Genomic DNA, 26,337 nt, shown 5'->3' on the forward strand with positions numbered 1-26,337 from the left:
CGGGAATATCATGTAACCGCGAACAAAATACAAATAACTTGTTGACGGAAAAAAGTGAAATGAATTTTTTGTGTTTGTCGCCGAAAAAAATTAATTAATTTTTTGTGTTTTCATTTCGGTAAATTATATTGGTTTAGATAAGCCTTCGGGGAAAATGAATTTTGCGCCTTTCGATAGATTCATTTGTAGGTCTCTTACAATATTCACGACGCCGGATCATCGCTCTCGTGGTTTTGGGGGGCGGGGGGTGCAAGCCCCCCATGACTGGCTACACGAGGAATTCCATTTTATGATCATTATGTAGTACGTAGGTTTTTTTTTTTTTTTATTTTTGCAAATGCGAGGTATTCGCGGTCGGTGAATCCTTAATTGAAATATTTTAGTATGTTTTCTCTCTCTCTCTCTCTCTCTCTCTCTCTCTCTCTCTCTCTCTCTCTCTCTCTCTCTCTCTTTTTCGAAAAATTGTTTTATGTCGGTTGATAAATCTGTTCCCGTAGATTAAGTATGTATTTGGGCATAAGAAGTCTCTCTCTCTCTCTCTCTCTCTCTCTCTCTCTCTCTCTCTCTCTCTCTCTCTCTCTCTCTCTCTCTCTCTTCGTAAAATTGCGTATGTTTTGGCGATTGAAAAATCCGAACCCGTAGATTAAGTATGTTTTGGGACATACGAAGTTACGCTACATTAGAAAGAAAAATTCATAACGATAAAAAACCTTTTTTATTTTTAATCGGAGCGAACGGGTTCCGACCATTTTATTTTTCATTTTTCCCCGGAGCCAATATCCATTAAGCGTTTTTGGGAATTTTAAAAGACGCGGCCATTTTTAATGTGCGGCCCACATTTCACCAACCTAAAATGGGCTAGATTACACTTTTTTACAAAAAGCACAGTTAAATAAGCATTGTTTGAAACGAACTTAGTTACGATTGTACGCAGGCAGCTTTTTACGATGCTAATGGAAAGGAAATTGACGGAGATTTCTGTTGTTGGCCAGACCTGTAGAACGTTTTATGCTAAATATTTTTTTTTTGCTCGACTTCAATATGTTTTTCCGGACCAAAGGTAAGTTAGTTTTTTTTTTTTTTTTTTGCAGGTATCCCAATAGCACTGAAGTCATTACTCGAATTTTGCGTGATGAATCCCCTGGCGCAGATCTTGGCGTTGTCATAACAACAATATTTGCCTAGTCGACTCCAGTGTAAATAAGTGAAATATTGAAGGCTTTTAAGGATCATTTATGAGGTCGCTTTTAAGGCGGAATTCATGTTATGAAACTGCGTCATTTTGTCTTTTGTTAATTTTATTTTACTGCCCACGAGATTCATCTTCTCCTTGGTAAGACATTTTAGCATTTTACCACCCCTTGCCTTCTCTCTCTCTCTCTCTCTCTCTCTCTCTCTCTCTCTCTCTCTCTTGTATAATAGGTTGGAAACCCCTCTCTTTCTCTGAAAATTGAGAAGAGCGTTGTATAATAGGTTGGAAACCCCCTCTCTTTCTCTCTGTGAAAATTGAAAAGAGGGTTGTATGATAGGTTGGTAGCCCTCTCTCTCTCTCTCTCTCTCTCTCTCTCTCTCTCTCTCTCTCTCTCTCTGTAAAAATTGAAAAGAGGGTTGTATAATAGGTTGGTAACCCTCTCTCTCTCTCTCTCTCTCTCTCTCTCTCTCTCTCTCTCTCTCTCTCTCTCTCTCTCTCTGTGAAAATTGAAAAGAGTGTTGTATAATAGGTTGGCAACCCTTTATTGTGTAGAAATTCTCCTGCGTTAGTGCAATGAATTTCAGCTATCCCGCGGGAACAGACTTGACAAATGTGTCGATACTCTGGCACGTATAAATGGTAAATCCTGCATTTCGCTGTGATAAAGCTTTCAGGCTGACTTTACTTTATATACTTGCTAATAAGGACGGTCGTGTGACTCTCTCTCTCTCTCTCTCTCTCTCTCTCTCTTTTCTCATGGACTCTCTCTCTCATACTCTGTATGTTTATCATGGACTATATATATATATATATATATATATATATATATATATATATATATATATATATATTTCACACACACACATACACACACATAATATATATATATATATATATATATATATATATATATATATATATATATATATATATATATATAAGAAATAATCAGCACGCAATCACTCAGGTTCCAACTCCTCGTATGACTTGTATGGCCTAGTGGGCAGCGTCCTTGCCTTTCAGTTGAAAGACCGGGTTCGATCCTGACGTGAGTCAGAAATTTATATATATATATATATATATATATATATATATATATATATATATATATATATATATATATATATATATATATATATATATATATATATATACCATAACCATAACTTAACAGAAGGACATACCGCACTCAAACCTCACTTCAATTGCTGAATAGTGGATGAACCCGTTTGCGCAGGAAACTTCTTCAACGATAGTCGCGAAATACAACTACACAAGACTCACCAGTAGCGTGTCAAGCCCCCCATACACACCCGGCGACATTCGTCCCTATCTTGCACACAAATGATGCTTCCTTGCTATGGAGACTCTAGTTTCCTAATTCCTTACTGCTGCTTTCTCTTCCCCTGATCTTTAATTTTACCTTCCAGCTGTTGATATTTACTTCAACAATATAATGAGTAGATATACCTTCATTCGCTCATTATACCAAACAACTCGCTTTTTTCAATTTTTCAGTCAATACGTAATCTAACAGTTTTCCTTATAAGTGATTTTATATTCAATATATCCAAGTGTGTATATATATATACATATATATATATATATATATATATATATATATATATATATATATATATATATATAAAAATAAGAAACAGGGTGTAGGTCATTTCGACTTTAAACCATTTGAAATAGCTATGTTAATGTCACAAATATATATACTACAAGAACAGTACTGACGAACATCTTATGGACTCATTAAGACGATATTATATTTTTCCTGTCATTTTTCTTGTATGTCCTCTCTCTCTCTCTCTCTCTCTCTCTCTTGAAATCTCTCTCTCTCTCTCTCTCTCTCTCTCTCTCTCTCCTGTAGAAACAATTTCAATCACGTCATTTTTAAGAGTGATATGGTCAGGAATATATCATATATATATATATGGGGTTATAGCTGGATATATGACCTATATTTACACAAATCTTAAATCATTTGAAATAGTTTATCTGTCTCCTTGATCATGACTCATTAAGACGATATTTTATTTTACCTGTCATTTCCTCAAATCCTTTCTCTCTCTCTCTCTCTCTCTCTCTCTCTCTCTCTCTCTCTCTCTCTCTCTCTCTCTCTCTCAATTTCAGTCATTTTTACTTTGGTCAGGAAATGTTCAATATGGACGGTGACCTAGTTTTCTTGACCTCATGGGACGGGGGTTTATCTGTCTCCTTGACATAAAAGTCGTGTTTTATTAACTTTGGTCAAATATTTCGAACTCTCTCTCTCTCTCTCTCTCTCTCTCTCTCTCTCTCTCTCTCTCTCTCTCTCTCTCTCTCTTTGGTAATATTTCGAAGGTGGTAAATATTTCAGCTCTCTCTCTCTCTCTCTCTCTCTCTCTCTCTATATCTCTCTATATATATATATATATATATATATATATATATATATATATATATATATATATATATATATATATATATATATATATACATATATATATATATATATATATATATACACACACACATACACATGTAAAAACGTTGATGCTTCTTTACCAACCTAACTTTGAGGGTATGAAAGACACCTTATACAACTAAAATCAGCAACCTATTTTAGAATGAAATCATTCAAACTCTTTTATTATATTTTTTAAATATTTGATTACCAAATTTTCAGAAAGCATTGATGTTTTTGTAAAGCTACCAGGTACCCCCGAAAGTCTCCGGGGAGAGAGAGAGAGAGAGAGAGAGAGAGAGAGAGAGAGAGAGAGAGAGAGAGAGAGAGAGAGAGGGAGTTTCTCAAGTAACTTTGGAAACTCCCGAAATGGGCATTAACTCTTTGATATGCCCGCGTTCCCTTTTACGCCCTAAATTGGGCATCAGCTACGCCATGTCTGGCGCGTCACGTTTTGTTTACTCTCCTTTGTTTACCCTCTCTCTCTCTCTCTCTCTCTCTCTCTCTCTCTCTCTCTCTCTCTCTCTCTCTCCCTTTGGTTTATATCCTCGAGAACCGCTAACTTACTTACTTAAGCCTCCGCTGAATGACGTAACTCTCTCAAGACACTGGATTACGACGTCGCTAAGAGATTGACTTCATTTTGGTCCCTTTAAAAAAATTGTGAAGTGTCGTTGAAGTGTCGCTGACATGGCGATGAGGTGTCGCTGAAATGGCGCTGAAGTGTTGCTGAAATGGCGATGAAGTGTTATTGAAGTGTGGCTTAAATGGTGATGAAGTGTCGTTGAAGTGTTGCTGAAATGGCGCTGAAGTGTCGCCAACTGAAATGGCGATGGGTTGTTGTTGAAGTGTCGCTGAAATGGCGATGAAGTGCCGCTGAAGTGGCGATGAAGTGTCGCTGAAGTGACGGTGAAGTGTCGTTGAAGTGTCGCTGAAAGGGCGATGAAGTGTCGCTGAAGTGTCTCTAAAGTGTCACTGAAATGGAGATGAAGTGGCGATAAAGTGTCGCTCAAATGGCGATGAAGTGTCGCTGAAGTGTCTTTGAAGTGCCGCTTGGGTTTTGGAAAATGCGACGCTGGGTTGTGTCTATTAAAATTTAACGCGTTTTTGTCACATACAACATATTTGTGTTAGCTTTATTTTTGTTGAGTCCAATGAAGTGGGATTTGTATACTGCGACCTAAAGAAAATAAGAAAATGCAGACATTTGTTGATCTTGAGTTTCTATACTGTCCGAATGAGTAGACTATTCCGTACTGATGATAATCAGACTTACACCAACTTGAAAGAATCAGAGACGAAGAATTATATATTTATGTTTATAATATATATAGTTATATATATGTACTGTCTTGTTATATATATATATATATATATATATATATATATATATATATATATATATATATATATATATATGTTTATATACATATATTCTACAACTACAGAAAAAGTATGCATTGATGAAATAAAAGGTCCATTTTCTATATAGAAAATGCAGTATAAAGTTAAGTTTTTTCATATTTTCATAAGATAAGGCGTCATTCAGATCACGTGCAATCCTTTATTTTGTAGAATTTCCATGTTTTTTGTAGGGAAATGTTTTCCAATTGAAACCAACTGTGTTTATCTCACCCTCAGCTGGGTACTTTCCCATACCTTTTTTTTCTTTTTTTTTTATTTCTATAAACATTGTGATATCCGAACCGACGATGCTGGAATAGCCAAAAACAAAGGGATTATCTCTCCTTGTGATCCACTGATCTTTTTCTGCCGTTCAGTTATGGGGTTTTAATTTCGCTGCTGTTGAATTCTGCTGGCCTGCAGGTAGGTGTAAGAAAATAGACTATTTTGCTTCGTAAATGGTAGTGGTGATTGAACATTTAGATCGACAGTATTCAGAGGAAGAGATGAGTGGTGATTGAACATTTAGATCGACAGTATTCAGGGGAAGATATGAGTGGTGATTGAACATTTAGATCGACGGTATTCAGGGGAAGAGATGAGTGGTGATTGAACATTTAGATCGACAGTAATCAGGGGAAGAGATGATTGACGATTGAACATTTAGATCGACAGTATTCAGAGGAAGATATGAGTGGTGATTGAACATTTAGATGGACAGTAATCAGAGGAAGAGATCAGTGGTGATTGAACATTTTGATCGACAGTATTCAGGGGAAGAGATGATTGATTGAACATTTAGATCGACAGTAATCAGAGGAAGAGGTCATATTGAGCATTTAGATCAAGTATTTGAATTGAACATTTAGATCGACAGTATTCAGAAAGAGATCAGTGGCGATTGAGCATTTAGATCGACAGTAATCAGAGGAAGAGACGATTGGTGATTGAATTTAGATCGAGTTATCAAAAGAGATATTTTTAATGAAAATCAGAAGATTGCTTGTCTACTACCCAATCTGTAGAATTAAAAATATTTAGAAAACAGAAGGTTTTGTTTCAGTTTCTGCGTTTGTTTTTTTACAAAATATTTTTAGATTTTTTGTTTTTACAAAATATCTTTTGATTGTTTTTACAAATATCTTTCAGTTATATGTGTTTACAAAATGTCCTTGTTTGTTTTTATAAAATATCTTTAGATTGTTTGTTTATACAAAATGTCTTTTATTATTGTTTGTTTTTACAAAATATCTTTAGATTGTTTTTTTTACAAAATATCTTTTATTATTGTTTTTTATTTTGTAGAAAATATCTTTAAATTGTTTGTTTGTTTTTACGAAGTAACTTTAAATTGTTTGTTACTACAAAATATCTGTAAATTGTTTGTCTTTACAAAATATCTTTAAATTGTTTCCTTTACAAAATATCTTTAAATTGTATGTTTTTCAAAACATCTTTAAATTGTTTGTTTTTACAAAACATCCCTATATTGTTTGTTTTTACGATATATCCTTAAATTGTTTATTTTTTACAAAATATTAAATTGCACGGAAGGATCTGAAGGTGAAAAGGACCAAATGCGCTCCCTGGGGAAGAACTCAGAGGATGGCTGATATGTGAAACGCTTAATAGCTGATAGATTTCGTACCATTTCGTTCCTTTTTAATCAATTCTCGTACTAATCAACAACAGTATGCTCTCCCGACACTATTTTAGCAGAGGGACTTAAAGGTCATCTATCTATTGTTTTGCCCGTTTGCGTCGTGTCCTCCTCTCTCTCTCTCTCTCTCTCTCTCTCTCTCTCTCTCTCTCTCTCTCAATCAATCAACGTATGAATCCTTCATCACCTGTGGGTTGGGTGAGTGATGACTTTCGCTTTGTGAAGGCACTTTACTTTTATGCGTAAGGGGGCGGGGACGAATATTTTTTTTTAAGATATCCCTTCCGATGACAAATGCGTTACGGAGAACTATCATCGAGTGCATTATCAGAATGATGCACGGGGGAACAAGCCCCCGTAGATATAAAACTCTGATGTCGTGCGTGTATTTATTTATTTATATTCTCTTTTTTCAACGCCGGGAATAAAAAGGTATCGATTAGTACTGGTGTACTGATATCGAGTTGGAATTGATGAAATATTGTTGTTTTTGTGGTAATCGTATTGCTACATATGTTCGGGTTAAGGTTGATTGGTTTACGTTCATGAGCTCATTAACTTATCTGTTTTCTGTTTGGTAGCGTTTTGGCCATTGAACGCTTTTAGTCGAGTGCCTTCCTTCTATTTATTGTGTAATGCAGAATACGTCGCTCAGAGCTTTGAGTCTTATATAATATATATGTTTACAGAACGCCGGGTTAAATGCAGCAAGACGTGAGCTTTAAAAATAAAAGAACAGCAGATTTCCTAAATATAAAAGAAGAAAGTAAAGCGCATCGTTATGAGAAATACAATTATCATAAAATTATGTAGATGATGTTAGCTTTGTGGTCGCATGAATAGAGGAAAGTTGAGCCTAAAGCAGGCTTCCTGAGCAATATTATTGACTGTCATGTAAACGTAGGGTAAACTAGAAGTGTGGTGTTGATGGGCGGTTTAAATGCTGAAGTTGGAGGTTGACAGAGGTTAAGGAATTTTTTTTTTTTTTTTTTACCGAAAAATAATTGTAGAGAGCGGATTGGGATGAGCTATGGCGATCCGACTTGTGCCTGGGAAGAAAATGATGACGAAAAAAATTGGTTTAGGAAGCAGAATGAAGAATGTAACAGTTTGAAATAGTAATAATAAATAATAATAATAATAATAATAAGTATCGAGACCTGAAAATCGAAACAAGAAGGATATGGGATATGCCAGTGGAAATTGTACCCATAATCATAGGAACACTAGGCACGATCCCACGATCCCTGAAAAGGAATCTGGAAAAACTAGATGCCGAAGTATCTCCAGGACTCATGCAGAAAAGTGTGCTACTAGAAACTGCGCACATAGTGAGAAAAGTGATGGACTTCCAAGGAAGCAGGATGCAACCCGGAACCCCACACTATTTTTTTATAATAATAATAATAATAATAATAATAATAATAATAATAATAATAATAATAATAATGATCTCCAGTATTTGAGATTAACTTGAATATAGTTTGTACGTAATGAAGATAATGATATATAAATTATTATCAGTTACGTATGTTGGTATTATTATTATTATTATTATTATTATTATTATTATTATTATTATTAATTATTATTATGAAAGTGACCATCCGAGACTACATTCACGCTAATCAAAGGCTTGACGACAGCATCGCAGAATTATTAAAGCACGGGAAACGAAACAGCAACGCGGCTGCGGAAATGAGAGCAGAAAAGCGAAGACCCTATTTTACGTAAAGCTTCGAACAGCACGGAGGAATTATTCGCGGGGTTGGGTCAGCTGCACAATTCATCGCTATATTGTTACGCCTCGTCAGGATTTCGGAAGGTCGGCTTTGTTCGTTTTCACCCCCGGGGGTGGGGGTGGGGGGTGTCGGGAGGTTGGGGGGAGGACAATCATGTATGCGGCTTTTTATGAGTTGTTTGAATGACGACTCTGTGTTGTTGTTATCGTTATTTTGTTATTATTATTTTGAATGGGGATGATTAACCTGTGCTAGCAAGCTGGGAGCTTTAAATGTTAACTATAATGTTTTGTGTGTGTTTTTTTTTTTCAAAATCAGCTGTTTTAGCCATGTTTGGTTGCAGTTGGCAAAGAATGTTAATATATTTTTTATCTTTTTGTCTTTGTTGACGAAACTTCTCATCCGTCATTCATACTTGTTCCTAAGGACATACGCAGGAAGGATATTCCATATATGAAAGGCTTCTGTTTGTATACCCAGGACAAATACAAATTATAAAAATTTGGCATATTTTAATGAAATGTATTTTTTCATTTGGACACAGACATTTTTTCATGCTTATTTATTCATTTTCATTACACGTAATTTTTTTAAAGAGTGATCGTTGATTTTGCTGAGTCATCTTTTTGTTTTAATTCTGCATTCATTCGTTTTACAGCTCTTCTCAAATTTTGCATTCCTGGTTCTCTCTCTCTATCTCTATCTCTTTATCTGCATCTTCTTCTTCTTCTTCTTCTTCTTCTTCTTCTTCTTCTTCTTCTTCTTCTTCTTCTTTCTTCTTCTTCTTCTTCACGAGTAATTTGAATTTGTCTTTTCCCTAATTTATTTCTGCAACATTCACTGCAAGGAAGTCGCTCCCCTCTTAGTTTCTCTCGCAGTATGCAACTGACTGGGTAATATATTTTATCCCCTAAATACACGTCATAATTTTTCCGTATGTGATAATCATCATTATTTGGGATGAATGAAAGGTTCGTTTCAACCATTTCAAGTCCTTTTCATTTTGCTGTGGTAGCATTTCGACGGGAATGAAATATAAGTATTATATATATACTTCATAGTGGAATAATTGTTTAGAAATTTTTTTTACTTCTTTTATCGGTTTTCCATTGAGTATTTCGACGAGAATATAAAATGAATAATACTTCATAATGAATGATGGTTTAGAAATTTATCTTTCCTTGTTTGTTTTCCATTGAATTTTTCGAATGGAATAAAATAAACATTGCTCTATAATCAATAATGTTTTAGAAATTTGATTTCTTTTATCGGTTTTCCGCTGAGTATGTCGACGAGAATAAAATGAATGATGCTTCATAATGAATAATGTTTTAGAAATTTTTACTTATTCTATCGATTTCTTAATTAAAAGTAAAAAATAAAAAAAAAACACCTATTATAGAACTTACCAGTTTAGCAGCTCTTTGGTTCTATCGATTTCTTAATTAAGAATAAAAAATAAAAAAAAACACCTTTTAAAGAGCTTACCAGTTTAGCAGCTCTTTGGCGAAAGAATTATAAATCTTTATCGGGGAGGAAAAAAAACCCTGTCATTGCGAAAAAAAGACATTGCGAAAAAAGAAAGAAAAAAAAAGCCAGTCATTGATCGACGAGTAATATCCATCAGTAATTGGGCGAGATAGTGAGAGAGATTGGCTAGAATTTCCCCTCAGCTGGTCGTGTCTTATACGCGTCAGGGCTTTGCCTCATCGGGGCTGACCCACGGGGGTGGGGAAGGGGAGGCGAGATTTTAATTTCTTTCAGTTTCGTCGTAGATTTGATCATGGTACGTTCATTTTCCTCTTGATAATCGGCGGACGTTAATTTTCCTCTAGTAGCTTCAAACAAAAGACGTTCATTTTCCTCTTGATAATCGGCGGACGTTAATTTTCCTCTAGTAGCTTCAAACAAAAGATGTTCATTTTCCTCTTGATAATCAGCGGACGTTAATTTTCCTCTAGTAGCTTCAAACAAAAGATGTTCATTTTCCTCTTGATAATCGGTGGAGGTTAATTTTCCTCTTACAGCCTCAAACAAAAGAGGTTCAATTTCCTCTTTATAATCAGTGGATGTTAATTTTCCTCTTACAGCCTCAAACAAAAGAGGTTCAATTTCCTCTTAATAGCCAGGGCACGTTAACTTTCCTCTTACAGCCTCAAACAAAAGAGGTTCAGTTTCCTCTTAATAGTCAGCGCACGTTAACTTTCCTCTTACAGCCTCAAACAAAAGACGTTCGTTTTCCCTCTTAATAATCAGCGCACGTTCATTTAACTCTTACAGCCTCAAACAAAAGACGTTCATTTTCCTCTTGATAATCGGTGGACATTAATTTTTCTCTTATAGCCTCAAACAAAAGGCGTTCATTTTCCTCTTAATAATCAGCGGACGTTCATTTTCCTCTTAATAATCAGCGGACGTTGACTTTCCTCGTACAGCCTCAAACAAGAGATGTTCATTTTCCTCTTACAGCCTCAAACAAGAGACGGTTCATTTTCCTCTTAACAATCGGCGGACGTTCATTTTCTCTTAATAATCGGCGGACGTTCATTTTCCTCTTAATAATCGGCGGACGTTCATTTTCCTTTACAGCCTCAAACAAAAGGCAATTTTCGGCGGACGTTCATTTTCCTCTTAATCAGACAAAAGACATTCATTTTCCTCTTAATAATCGGCAGATGTTCATTTTCCTCTTAATAATCGGCGGACGTTCATTTTTCCTCTTAATAATCGGCGGACGTTCATTTTCCTTTTACAGCCTCAAACAAAAGACATTCATTTTCCTCTTAATAATCGGCGGACGTTCATTTTCCTCTTACAGCCTCAAACAAAAGACATTCATTTTCCTCTTAATAATCGGTGGACGTTAATTTTCCTCTAAAAGCCCCGAACCGAAGACGTTCATTTTCCTCTTAAAGCTTCAGACGAATTTGTACAGAACCATTGTAATGATTAATGCCATTGCACTTAATTTAAACGCATCAGCTGACGTTAATTTTCCACTTACAGCTTCAAACTAATTTGTATAAGCCGTCAGGAGTGTTCTGTTATGTTCATTAGTGCTGTTATTGCACTTAATTTACAGTATGGATCGAGCCAAATATTGTTATGCACAATTAAGAAAACGAGTATAAAATGCGCCGATGTTTCTTCGGCGCAGTCGAGTTTTCTGTACAGCTTATAATCAAGGCCACCGAAAATCGATCTATCTTTCGGTGGTCTCGGTGTAATGTTGTATGAGCTGCGGCCCATGAAACTTTAACCACAGTCCGTTGGTGGCCTGGCCTGTATCGTTGCCAGACGCACGATTATGGCTAACTTTAACCTTAAATAAAATGAAAACTACTGAGGCTAGAGGGCTGCAATTTGCAGCCCTAGCCTTGATGATCTGAGGGTGGACAGAAAAACACAGAAAAAAAGTGCAGACCTCTGGCCTGCGGACAGAAAAAGTGCGGACAGAAGATCTGACAGGAAAAGTGCTGACAGAAAAAGTGCGGACAGAAAAAGTGCGGACAGAAAAAGTGCGGACAGGAGAAAAAAAGTGCTGACAGAAAAAGTGCTGACAGAAAAAGTGCGGACAGAAAAAGTGCTGACAGAAAAAGTATGGACAGAAAAAGTGTGGACAGAAAAAGTGCGGACAGAAAAAGTGCGGACAGCAAAAAGTGTGGACAGAAAAAGTGCGGACGGACAGACGAGGCCCATCTCAATAGTTTTCTTTTACAGAAAACTAACAAGAGAATGATTCATATCTACATCTTTATTGCTAAGGCCTCAAGACATTGAATAAACGACCTTGTTACCATTTATCCGGAAAAATTTATGGAAAAGTTGTGATCTCTTATGGGAATTCGACCTTTAAACAGTAAACTCTGTTAAATTGAAATGCTAATGAAAAGCAAACCACTAGTATGAGCCTCAAATGGCTGATTCAAACCACGGAAAATCTTGTACCTTGATCTTTGACCTTTGGTGGAGTTCTCCTAAAAGGTGAAGGTCACGTAATGAATATATATATATATATATATATATATATATATATATATATATATATATATATATATATATATATATATATATATATATATATATATATATATATATATATATATATATAATATATAATATAAGTATACATGTGTATATATATATGTAAAATATGTATATATATTGCAGGCTCGATAAAATGTAATAATGATTCGATAAAAATTTTGTCTTGTAAACAGACGCTAAAACACATGACATACATTGCTGAAGACACAGGCACCTTCTAACCCCCTCGGCGTAATCAGTAAACAAATGGCGAATATAGCAGGTTGAAAGATTGCCTAAAGATTGCCTACTAAGCAGTGGAGCAGCTATACCATATTCAAAGATGTCTGGTTTAACATCTTCATTAAGCGACATGTATTTGTCAACTAATCACATGCAAATCCAAGTGATTCCTAACTGTTAAATACTCGCCTGATCACATGCAAATTCCTAACTGTTTTCACCGGTTATATTTTTATTTATTGATTAAATTAAAAAAACTAGATTTATCATACGATGGTCGAAGCTTTTTTTTTATTCTGTTTAATATAGAAACGTCATTTTATACTTCGCTGTTTTAATTCAAATGCGTTTTATTTCTGCACGCAGCGTCATCGCATTTCCTTTCCCGACAGTCGTGTTTATTCATTGAGTTACAAGGGAGTTTACAGCCCCTGTGAAAATGAATTTTGAAAGTATTTTCAGTCGAGTAAATTCCAAATGACTTTCCCTCGTTGTTGAAAACTTGAACGAAGCAAGCAAAGCGCTTGAAATATTTTTACCCACAGCTTGAAGCCTCGCAAGAATTTTACACTCTGAATTGATTTTCGCGGCTCTAAACATTTGGAGCAGTGGATCTCAACTGGTGGGCCATGGACCGCTATAGTGGCGTGTGGTGACATTTTAGGTGGTCCACAGGACGTTCACTTATTTGGTAATAAACTGGAGACTGGTACGTATATTTTTAGATTTACCGAAATGCAGTAAGAACAGATTGTGTTATCCTTATCAAAAGAAGTAAACAATGCGCCGAAGTGTCTTCGGCGCAATCGAGTTTTCTGTACAGCCGCTACTGCGTATAATCAAGGCCACCGAAAATAGATCTATCTTTCGGTGGTCTCGGTATAATGCTGTGTGAGCCGCGGCCCATGAAACTCTAACCGCGGCCTGGTGGTGGCCTATCCCATATCGTTGACAGAAGCACGATTATGGTTATCTTTAACGCTAAATAAAATAAAAACTACTGAGGCTAGAGGGCTGCAATTTGGTATGTTTAATATTTAGAGGGCGGATGATCAATATACCAATTCGCACCCCTCTAGCCTCAGTAGCTTTTAAGATCTGAGAGCGGACAGAAAAGTGCGGACAGAATAACGTGCGGACGGACAGACAAAGCCGGCACAATGGTTTTCTTTTACAGAAAACTAAAATTACAACAACCTGCAGGTTGTGATTCGTGCGTCAGAAAGATATTCCAATCCAAAATTTTTATTGTCTGTGCTTTATTTATTTGAAAAGAAATGGTCTAAATATATATATATATATATATATATATATATATATATATATATATATATATATATATATATATATATATATATATATTGGGCTGGTGGTCCATGATATGAAACAAGTTGAGAACCAAACTCTGATTTAGAGAATTCCGTGACTGTGACTTGACGTACGCCCAAGTAAATTCCAGTTTTCTTGTCATTTACCCTCTTCGTCCACTTGGGGCTTCTTGTGAGAAGGAATTGGAGAATAATAAACTTTTTTTTATATATTTTTAAAGAATTTTAAGTGGAAAGATTACTGGGTAACCGAATTTTTTTTAGTACATTTCAGAGGAGGAGTACAATGGTACGTGATTTTTTTCTCACTACTTACACCTTCATCTATTTGAGTCTTGTGAGAAGGATTTGGAGAATTACAAACTTTTTTGACATTTTTAAAGAATTTAAGTGGAGAGATTACTGGGTATAACCGAATTTTTTTTTAGTACATTTTAGTCGCCATTAAGGTTTGACCAAAAGATTTTCAGTACATTTCTGAGGGGAATAGAATTGTCCATGATTTTTACATTGAGATTTGACTGCTCGGCCATTGGGACTTGCACGTTTTCTCTAAATGTTAAATGGTAATTGAGGATTATACCTTTAGATGGGATTCTGGTGAAAAAAAAAGTTTGAAGAAAGTCTTGTCAAGGAAACAGGAACTTCGGAAGGATTTACTTAATTTGTAGCAATGAAGTTTAGAGGCACGTGAGAGATGGTCAGTTTTTCAAGATATTATTACCAAGAACTTTGTAAGTTTCGTGGAAATTTCGTAATGGGCGTGATGTCTTTTGTTATGTGAAGTATATATACTTGAATGTTTTTCTGATTGAATGCAAATTTTCTAAAGTGATAAGGAGCTTCTATGCATCTTGCCATATATAGATTTTTATTTTTGTATTTGTTAAAATTTTGTATAGGCCTAATTTACATGACACGGATTTATCACTCCTTTACTGTGAACAATTTAGAAGTCTCAAAGTGACGTTGATGGTTCCATAATTATGGCAATGGTTCTATTAATTATTTTCGTATTTGTTAAAACAGTGTATAATTACATGATAGAGATTTATCACTCCTTAGCTATGAACGATTTAAAATAGTCCGAATCTGATGTTGATGATTCTCAAATCATGTTAATGATTTCATTAATAAGTTATACCCCCAATCATTGTTGCTGGATAAAAATCAGCTATCTTAGTTACAGCACAAATAACAGCATCTTCCTGCAGTAAAAGAAACCATTTCAAAATATATATATATTTTTTTTGAAGAATTAAATATATAACCTCCTGAAAAACATACGTCCCACCTGGGACGTCTTTGAACGAGAGATTAAGCGCATAAATCTCTACAATTGCTTCTCTTTCAAACATGTGTCGGTCTAAGAAATGGCGCGGAATATTAAAGAATCTGTCTTTGGTTTCGTTTCGATATTATTTTCCGTCTGGTTTTTAAACCGTGTGTATTTGTGTGTAGTTGTATGTACGTGTGTGTGTGTGTGTGTGTGTATATATATATATATATATATATATATATATATATATATATATATATATATATATATATATATATATATATATATATATATTTAAAACATCCACTATTTGTATGGTCACGAAAGGTTCTTCAAGGGTCTCTCCCCCCTGTCGCCTGTCTGTCAGAGTATTAGCAATTAGGGACAAGAAGGAAAATCCCATTATTCGAGTTTGTTTTCGTTCGTGCCTCTGTTATCAGGAGGATTTTAATCAAGCTTCGGTGGTTGGTTTCTTAGTCACTAGGCTCCTTAGTTACCGTTCTCCTTAGTTACTGTTCTCCTTAGTTACCGTCCTCCCTAGTTACTGTTCTCCTTAGTTACCGTCCTCCCTAGTTACTGTTCTTCTTAGCTACCATTCTCCTTAGTTACTGTTCTCCTTAGTTACCGTTCTCCCTAGTTGCTGTTCTCCTTAGTTACCGTTCTCCCTAGTTACTGTTCTCTTTAGTTACTGTTCTCCGTGGTTACTGTTCTCCTTAGTTACCATTCTCCGTGGTTACTGTTCTCCTTAGTTACCATTCTCCCTAGTTACTGTTCTCCTTAGTTACCGTTCTCTTTAGTTACTGTTCTCCTTAGTTACCGTTCTCTTTAGTTACTGTTCTCCTTAGTTACCGTTCTCTTTAGTTACTGTTCTCCTTAGTTACCGTTCTCCCTAGTTACTGTTCTCCTTAGTTACCGTTCTCCCTAGTTACTGTTCTCCTTAGTTACCGTTCTCCCTAGTTACTGTTCTCCTTAGTTACCGTTCTCCCTAGTTACTGTTCTCCTTAGTTACCGTTCTCCCTAGTTACTGTTCTCCTTAGTTACCGTTCTCCCTAGTTACTGTTCTCCTAGTTACCATTCTCCCTAGTTACTGTTTCCTTAGTCACCGTTCTCCGTGGTTACTGTTCTCCTTAGTTACCGTTCTCCCTAGTTACTGTTCTCCTTAGTTACCGTTCTCCCTAGTTACCATCGTTTTTAGTCACCATTCTCCTTAGTCACCTTCCTCATTAGTCACCATTCTCCTTAGTCACCATCCTCCCTAGTTACTATCCTTAGTTACCATCCTCCTTCGTCACCGTCCTTCTTAGTCACCATCCTCCTTAGTCACCTTCCTCATTTATCACCATCCTCCTTATTCACCATCCTCCTTAGTCACCATCCTCCCTAGTTACTATCCTCCTTAGTTACCATCCTCCTTCGTCACCATCCTTCTTTGTCACCATCCTCCCTAATTACCATTCTCCTTAGTTACCATCCTCCTTAGTTACCATCCTCCTCCGTCACCATCCTCCCTAGTTACTCTCCTCCTTAGTTACCACCCTCCTTCGTCACCATCCTTCTTAGTCACAATCCTCCTTAGTCACCATCCTCCTTAGTCAAGCTGCTGTTTAATACTTACATTGTATCTTGGAAGTTGCCAAGAATTACAGGGATTAGCGATTAAGTTGGTAGTCGAATTGAACTGAACTGAATGTAGACTTTCGGCCAAAGACCAAGCACTGGGACCTACAAGGTCATTCAGCTCTGGAAAGGAAATTGAGAGTAGTTAGGTCCGAAAGGTGTAACAGGAGGAAAACCTCTCAGTTGCACTAGATAGTAGTCAATAAATTATTGACCAGCCTTCTTAAGTGTCCGTGGCTGACCTCTTACAAAGGAAATTCACCAGAAATATACTCCAGTTCATTCTTTTACTCCTTATTAATATTAAAGAGACGCATATAAGCATTAATTTATAATTCCGGTATTTTGTCAGGTCTCAGAAGAACTACTATATGCGTTATCATTAATAAAACAAAGAGCTACTCTAAAAGCTTCACTTCATAACAAATGGTTATATTTACCTTCACGTTGAAGGGTATAGAGCGTTGTTTAAATAATTAATGCTGGTGTACCTAAATTCCCGTGGGAAGTTTTATGGCTGTCTCAGCGATGGTTGGTAGAGCTTAGTCATCAGGTATTGTACTGGACAATAGATTTTTATACCTTAGCCAGTTTAGTTTTTGCCGGCGTTATTTTGCGTACGTGAAAGGTATTGATTTTCGTTTATATGAATTTTTAACGTTAGGGTTTTTTATTTATCTATTTTCTGTGTACCTCTTAGTGTGGTTGTTTCATTGTCTGGCATTTTGTCAAGATCAGTCTATAAGGTTTTGGTGCTGAATTGATTTTTGCCTGTACGATTCTACTGCCATCTAGTAATTATTGAATGATATATATATATATATATATATATATATATATATATATATATATATATATATATATGTGTGTGTGTGTGTGTGTGTGTGTGTGTGTGTATATATATACTTTCACTAAATTTCTTCATAAATTTTTGCGTCCAAAGACAGTTCATGACATCAAGTTGGTGATGCGAATATTCCCTTTAATGAATATAGTGTGCTTTTAGTTTTCCGTAAAAGAAAACTATTGTGCCGGCTTTGTCTGTCCGTCCGCACTTTATTCTGTCCGCACCTTTTCTGTCCGCCCTCAGATCTTAAAAACTACAGAGGCTAGAGGGCTGCAAATTGGTTATGGTGATCATCCACCTTCCAATCGTCAAACGTACCAAATTGCAGCCCTGTAGCCTAAATAGTTTTTATTTTATTCAACGTTAAAGTTAGCCATAATCGTGCTTCTGGCAACGGTATAGGATAGGCCACCACCGGGCCGTGGTTAAAGTTTCATGGGCCGCGGCTTATACAGCATTATACCGAGACCACCGAAAGATAGATGTTTTCAGCGGCCTTCATTATAAGTTGTAGCGGCCGTGCAGAAAACTCGATTGTGCCGAAGAAACTTCGGCGGAGTTTTTACTTGTTTGCTCTTATTGAAAGAAGTAAGTTCGGAGCAAAGTCATGTGGATATTAAGGGCAAAGTATGTACTGTGCCAGTTCTAGCTGCTGTGAATATTTATTCCACATTATTGATCCTTGTTCCTCTTATAAAACAAACTTAAGGTTTGTGAAGGTATCCATGTTACACTTTTCATTTTTTATTATAAACATATGTATTTATGTATGTTTTTTAGCATTGCCTATGAAACGGTTGTATGTACTTTAATAAAATATGTTAGTATTAATCAATATGTAATGTATGAGATCTTGGGAATGTACGGTGGTTGAAAGGAATTAGGTTTGACGTTGAAAGAAAGCTTGCTTTGATTGGTAAACGAGAGAGTGACTGGTTTACTGTAAAAGTTGGCTTGAGAAATATAGAAATTCGACGAAGATTTGGTCAAAAACAGTTTGTTTTTTAATAAAATATGTCAGATTTAATCAATATGTAATGTATGAGATCTTGGGAATGTACGGTGTTTGAAAGGAATTAGGTTTGACGTTGAAAGAAAGCTTGCTTTCATTGGTAAACGAGAGAGTGACTGGTTTGCTGTAAAAGTTGGCCTGAGAAATATAGAAATTCGACGAAGATTTGGCCAAAACAGTTATCACGTATGAAAACAGTATTATGAAGTGGACAGGCCAAATGTATTGACTGCAAGAGATCAGGTTTTGATAATTGTTCATATAATTATTCCGAACGTGCTGAGAGGAAAGATGGAGTAAGATAAGTAGGTAGTTAAATGGGATGGAAGACAGTTTAGGGACGGAGGCATGTGAGTGAGTGGCGTAGCATGCTTGATAGGAGTTGACTGATCTGTATCTGAAATATTCTGGTGTATGAACGTAGTAATGACTTTTGTTTTCTTGTATTGCTTTGAAGTTATATATTTATATATATATATATATATATATATATATATATATATATATATATATATATATATATATGTGTGTGTGTGTGTGTGTGTGTGTGTGTGTGTGTGTGTGTGTGTGTGTGTGTGTGTGTGTACAGAGAAAGAGTGGGTGTGTAATGAATTTTTTATTACTTTGAATTTCCTTCTCTTGCAGGACTAAAGTTCTGCTCTTGTATAATATATATATATATATATATATATATATATATATATATATATATATAGATAGAGAGAGAGAGAGAGAGAGAGAGAGAGAGAGAGAGAGAGAGAGAGAGAGAGAGAGAGAGAGAGAGCGAGAGAGAGAGAGAGATAGTAATTTCAATTGCTTTCTCTTGCAGTGCTAAATTTCTGCTATTGTATAATTCCATGCAGTAAAATTATACAAATTCAGTGTTTATTGAATGCATGTTTTATGTCTGTGTATATATATATATATATATATATATATATATATATATATATATATATATATATATATATATATATATATATATATATATATATATATATATATATATACTTGTGTGTGTGGTTTCTCGTTCATTCAGGTAAAATCGTGCAAGCGCGAATGAGTCCCCAACCAGTTATTAATTTAGAAAGTCCAGCCGAATTCGCTTCCTCCCTCAAATTGACAGTTGAATGATGTACTAAAAGTATGAAGATTTTTCTGACAGTTTCTCTCTCTCTCTCTCTCTCTCTCTCTCTCTCTCTCTCTCTCTCTCTCTCTCTCTCTCTTACGTAACAAACAAGAAGACGCTTTTGAAGAAAACAGGATATTGATTCGTGAGTGAGTTCTTGCATTGTTTGTATCCAAGTTTTTTTCTCTCTTGTTCTTTCTTTGAAAAGATTTATTGCCAAAATAATAAATTATTGAAATATCCTCTCGAGGGAGTAGCTAGCATTGGAAAAGCCATCGTGCATCCATCTTTTACGAGAGTTTTCGTTTCGGGTGCTTTGTTTGCGTTTGGGCGTAAGTTATTGACGCGTCATGTGAGCGGATAATGCGACTTGGCGCAATTGCCATCTTGGATGCCAAGCCATTTACAGTAGTAGTGTAGCGTAGAGTCCTGTTAGTGTAATCAGATTTGACAATGGCTTTTAAGCATTCTCTTGTTGCTGACCAGACCGATAATGTACGAAGCGAACGTGGCAAAACACAAGTTAAAAATGCGCCAAAGTTTCTTCGGCGCAGTCGAGTTTTCTGTACAGCCGCTACAGCGTATAATCAAGGCCACCGAAAATAGATCTAACTTTCGGTGGTCTCGGTATAATGTTATATGAGCCGCGGCCCATGAAATTTTAATTACTGCCCGGTGGTGGCCTGGCCTATACCGTTGCCAGACTCACGATTATGGGTAACTTTAACCTTAAATAAAATCAAAACTACTGAGGGTAGAGGGCTGCAATTTGGTATGTTTGATGATTGGAGGGCGAATGACCAACATACCAAGTTTCAGCCCTCTAGCCTCAGTAGTTTTTAAGATGTGAGGGCAGACAAAAAAAGTGCGGACTGAAAAAAGTACGGACGGACAGACAAAGCCGGCACAATAGTTTTCTATTAAAGAAAACTAAAAAAAGAATGAAAAAATATGACAAATGGACCAGCGTAGTCTTTAATTTAGTCTTAACCCCTGCGTGGCCTTCTCATTAGTAAGTATTTGCGAGTCTTTTATCATCGCTTCTGTAGGCAAGTTAGGCTACCCGTCCTTGGCGACTTAATCCGTTCGCAATACTGTGGGACGGACTCAGTATTAAGGTAATTGTTGCCGCTTACCGTTTAGTAATGGTTACTGTGACGTTACCGAAGGCGATTAGGTGCTATTTATAAGCTCCCTGTGCCTTTATATATCGACACTTAAGGTTGATTTACTCAAATAAAGTACGGGTTGCCTCCTATATTGGCCTTGTCGTATGTAATTAAGGGCTATGTAAAGTTATAAGCAATATCAGACCCAATAACGAACTTCTATATGTGTATTGGATGGGTTAGTTTTCGCTGACAGACGTATTATTATTATTATTATTATTATTATTATTATTATTATTATTATCAGTAGATGAAACCTATTCACACTGACTTGAAATTCAAGCTTCCAAAGAATGTTGGTTTCAACCTCCCACGGCAGCAGACCCCACACTGCAGCAGTAACTGATCATGATACAGAGCCAGTGAATTTTCATCACCCTGGGGAAGAAGCGAACCCGCGACATCTGAGCGGCATGCCACGACACCAACCACTATACCAGCGGACCAGCTAACATGTTGCTTAGAGCCTTCTTGGTTGGTGGGTCTGAATATATTTTTTATTTTCCTATATTGATGGTAAATATTTAAGCAAATCTACCCTCAGTCAGATATCTGCCGCTTATTGCAAAATTATAAAATGCCAATGTGAAATACTGGAGATTATGATTCAGGGTAAAAATTAATCCATCTGATTATTTTAGACAAGGACGATGGTGAAAGCTGTCTTATAGAATAGGTATTGTGTTCGTACCAGACTGCTGTTTAACTTTTCTTTTGCTGAACTTGCAAGATTCATCAGTTAATTAGATTTATGCACTCTTATCGGTAAGTATCTTTCGCAGTGCAAAGAAATAATAATTGAAATAATGGAAAATTTTATAGATTAAGGGACAAGAGTAGCACTAGAAGTTACTATAGAATAAGATTAATGGAAAAGAAATTATTGATTGAGAAACAGTAAGAATAGCACTAGAAGGAAGTTACTATAGTATAAGAATAATGAAAAAATTATTGATTGAGAAACAGTAAGAGTGGCACTAGAAGGAAGTTACAAAGGTATAAGAATAATGGAAATAAAATTATTAATTGAGAAACAGTAAGAATAACATAGAAGTTACTATAGTGTAAGAATAATGGAAAAAAATTATTGATTGAGAAACGGTAAGAATAGCACTAGAATTTACTATAGTTTGAGAATAATGGGGAAAAAATTATTGATTGAGAAACGGTAAGAATAGCACTAGAATTTCCTATAGAGTAAGAATAATGTAAAAAAATTATTGATTGACAAACGGTAAGAATAACACTAGAAGTTACTACAGTACAAGAATAATGAAAAAAAAAAATTATTGACTGACCAACAACAAAGCACTTGAAAGCATTTGAAGTCACCTTAGTTTCATTGAAGAGAAAAATACTCCCAACACTACCTGCAACACTATAGATAGATAGATAGATAGATAGATAGATAGATAGATAGATAGATATATTTTAATACTGTTTTACTCACCGTATGTTTGTCCACGTGCAATGGTCGCAGATTTGGATCAAATAAGAGCTGGGATGGGTCGAGATTGACTGGGGACTGGCGACGGCCGTGAGTGCAGAGCGACCATTCGGGATTGATCAGACCCCAGAATTGAGGACCTGGTAAACGAGAAAAGAAGGGCTAATTATTTCTCTCTCTCTCTCTCTCTCTCTCTCTCTCTCTCTCTCTCTCTCTCTCTCTCTGTCACACTCACACACTTTTTGGTGTTAGTTACTACAGAATTGGGGACTTGGTAAGGGAGAAAAGAAGGGTTAATTATCTCTCTCTCTCTCTCTCTCTCTCTCTCTCTCTCTCTCTCTCTCTCTCTCTCTCTCTCTCTCTCTCTCACTTACTTTTTGGTGTTAGTTACTACAGAATTGAGGAGTTGGTAAAGGATGAAAGAAGCATTATTTCTCTCTCTCTCTCTCTCTCTCTCTCTCTCTCTCTCTCTCTCTCTCTCTCTCACAAACACACACACACACACACACACACACACACACTCTTTGTGTTAGTTACTACAGGAGTGAGGAATTGGTAAAGGATAAAAGAGGGTTATCTCTCTCTCTCTCTCTCTCTCTCTCTCTCTCTCTCTCTCTCTCTCTCTCTCAGGGTTAGTTCTCTTGCAATAGATGGCATAAAGAACCATTTTATAGCAGTCGGCGTGTTTCGTAGACGAGAAAAACCCAGGTGTATTTCAATAATTTACTTTCATGAAAACGAAATCCACAAGTGAAAAATGAAACGTACAGCTTCTCTCATGCAAGCCCGCCTTCCTTACATAACTGTGTCCTGATTCATACCTGTGTATATTTCGCAGCCGCCTTACGGCTCCCACGTGACCATTGGTTTTCGCTCGGGAATAATTTACAGGCTGCGTGTCGTACTTTGTTTACTTACCTGAGATGCCATCGTAAGTCCACCACTTGGCCCAGTCCCAGCTAACGCCGAGGCCATCTGTCGGGAGAAAGTGGAACTGCTGATAATTACCTCGCGAGGAATAAGGGGGTGATTTTGTGCTGACAGTTGTTTTATTTTTAATCTTCTTTGGTATTGGTGTGGGGAAATGGGTTTTTAAGTTGGTTTTTGAGTTCTAAATTAGAAGATTTCATAGCATATTTGAAATCGGATTATTTCATTGACAAATGTACAGTGTAATTTATTTTTAATCTTCTTTGGTATTGATGCGGGAAAATGGGTTTTGTTGGTTTTTGAGTTCTAAATTAGAAGATTTCGAAACATATTTGAAAGCGGATTATTTCATTGCTAAATGTACTCTGTAATTTATTTTTAATCATCTGTGGTACTGGTGTGGGGAAATGGGTTTTTAAGTTGGTTTTTGAGTTCAAAACAAGGCGTTTTCATAACATATTTGAAAGCGGATTATTTCATTGATAAATGTACGATGTAACTTATTTTTAATCCTCTTTGGTATTGATGTGGGGAAATGGGTTTTTAAGTTGGTTTTTGAGTTTAAATTAGAAGATTTCATAACATATTTGAAAGCGGATTATTTCATTGACAAATGTACAATGTAATTTATTTTTAAATCTTCTTTGGTATTGGTGTGAGGAAATGGGTTTTTAAGTTGGTGTTTGTGTTCTAAACAAGACGATTTCATAACATATTTGAAAGCGGATTATTTCATTGACAATGTACAATGTAATTTATTTTTAATCTTCGTTGGTATTGGTGTGGGGAAATGCGTTTTTAAGTTGGTTTTTGAGCTCTAAACAAGACGATTTCATAACATATTTGAAAGCGGATTATTTCATTGGCAAATGTACAATGTAATTTATTTTTAATCTTCGTTGGTATTGGTGTGGGGAAATGGGTTTTTAAGTTGGTTTTTGTGTTCTAAACAAGACTATTTCATAACATATTTGAGAGCGGATTATTTCATTGACGAATGTACAATGTAATTTATTTTTAATCTTCTGTGGTATTGATGTGGGGAAATGGGTTTTTAAGTTGGTTTTTGAGTTCTAAATTAGAAGATTTCATAACATATTTGAAAGCGGATTATTTCATTGTAATTTATTTTTAATCTTCGTTGGTATTGGTGAGGGGAAATGGGTTTTTAAGTTGGTTTTTGTGTTCTAAACAAGACGATTTCATAACACATTTGAAAGCGGATTATTTCATTGACAAATGTACAATGTAATTTATTTTTAATCTTCGTTGGTATTGGTGTCGGGAAATGGGTTTTTAAGTTGGTTTTTGAGTTTTAAATTAGAAGATTTATTAACATATTTGAAAGCGGATTATTTCATTGCTAAATGTACTCTGTAATTTATTTTTAATCTTCTGTGGTACTGGTGTGGGGAAATGGGTTTTTAAGTTGGTTTTTGAGTTCAAAACAAGACGTTTTCATAACATATTTGAAAGCGGATTGTTTCATTGATAAATGTACAATATAACTTATTTTTAATCCTCTGTGGTATTGATGTGGGGAAATGGGTTTTTAAGTTGGTTTTTGAGTTCTAAATTAGAAGATTTCATAACATATTTGAAATCGGATTATTTCATTGACAAATGTACAGTGTAATTTATTTTTAATCTTCTTTGGTATTTGTGTGGGAAAATGGGTTTTTAAGTTGGTTGTTGAGTTCTAGACTAGATGATTTCTTAATAGAACTGAAAGCGGATTATTTCATTGATAAATAAACAATGTAATTTATTTTAAATCTTCTTTGATATTAAGGTTTAAATTGCTTTTCGAGTAAACTAGACGATTTCCTAATGGAATTGAAAGCGGAGCATTTCATTGGCAAGGTAATTTTGATCTCAAGCTGGTGTTTACGAAGCTGTTCTTCCTTTTGAACAAAAAGGAAAACGTAAAATCAAAACAACGGCAGCGACGAAGGAGTGTCTTTGAGAAGGGCAAAACAATTGTCTTTGCTTGTTTTTATGTTCAGGCAACGATGCAGTTAAATAAGTTTGTCACATTCAACTTCAGGAACATTAAAAACCGCCGCTTTCCAGTAATTCCTGCAGGCGTTTTCTTACAGGAATAAGTGACCTTGTCGTTATCAGTTCAGAAAAATAGAAAAAATTAATTTCCCAATTATCGATGATGTCTGAAAGACGTGCCACGAAGAGAGAGAGAGAGAGAGAGAGAGAGAGAGAGAGAGAGAGAGAGAGAGAGAGAGAGAGAAGAGAATAACCTTTAAAACGCTGCTAGGAGAGAGAGAGAGAAAGAGAGAGGAGATTAATCTGTAAACGCTACTAGGAGAGAGAGAGAGAGAGAGAGAGAGAGAGAGAGAGAGAGAGAGAGAGAGAGAGAGAGAGAGAGAGAATATAACAATCTTTAAAACGCTACTAGGAGAGAGAGAGCGAGCGAGAGAGAGAATAACCTTTAAAACGCTACCAGGAAAGATAGAGAGAGGAGAATAACAGTTAAAGCGCTACTAGGAGAGAGAGAGAGAGAGAGAGAGAGAGAGATGCTGACTACGCTAATCTCCGAATGCTGAATCACTGTGCCTTTTTCGATCCGTAGTCTCTCTCTCCTGACAGGAAGCTAATTAAACCGCCTCTTTGCTGTGAGCGACAGGGCATTAAAATGATATTGTACAGCGTTATGCCCTTCAGGAGTCACCCACACACACGCTTTCAGCAGAAAGACAATGAGGAGAGCAGAGCGCCAGGAATACATTTAGAAAGCGAAGAGCGAAAGGAAGGGGGGAAGGAAGAAAAGAGAAAGAGTCACGTGAGTAGAAGGGGTGGGAGAGAGAGAGAGAGAGAGAGAGAGAGAGAGAGAGGTAGGGAG

The 26,337-nt window shown here is 36.0% G+C and overlaps 1 protein-coding gene across 1 annotated transcript in view; it reads right to left on the bottom strand.

The window, feature by feature from the left end:
* The window catches only part of LOC136853667 (carbonic anhydrase-related protein 10-like), a 221,194-nt gene that overhangs the window by 128,263 nt on the left and 66,594 nt on the right, over positions 1 to 26,337 (bottom strand). Inside the window, exons 2-3 of the mRNA XM_067129595.1 lie at positions 23,469 to 23,525; positions 22,554 to 22,690 (exon numbers count right to left, since the gene is read on the bottom strand). Coding sequence (XP_066985696.1) covers positions 22,554 to 22,690; positions 23,469 to 23,525 — 194 coding nt within the window. The remainder of the gene's footprint in view (positions 1 to 22,553; positions 22,691 to 23,468; positions 23,526 to 26,337) is intronic.

This window comes from Macrobrachium rosenbergii, chromosome 27 (genome assembly GCF_040412425.1).
Source record: "Macrobrachium rosenbergii isolate ZJJX-2024 chromosome 27, ASM4041242v1, whole genome shotgun sequence".
NCBI lineage: Eukaryota > Metazoa > Arthropoda > Malacostraca > Decapoda > Palaemonidae > Macrobrachium > Macrobrachium rosenbergii.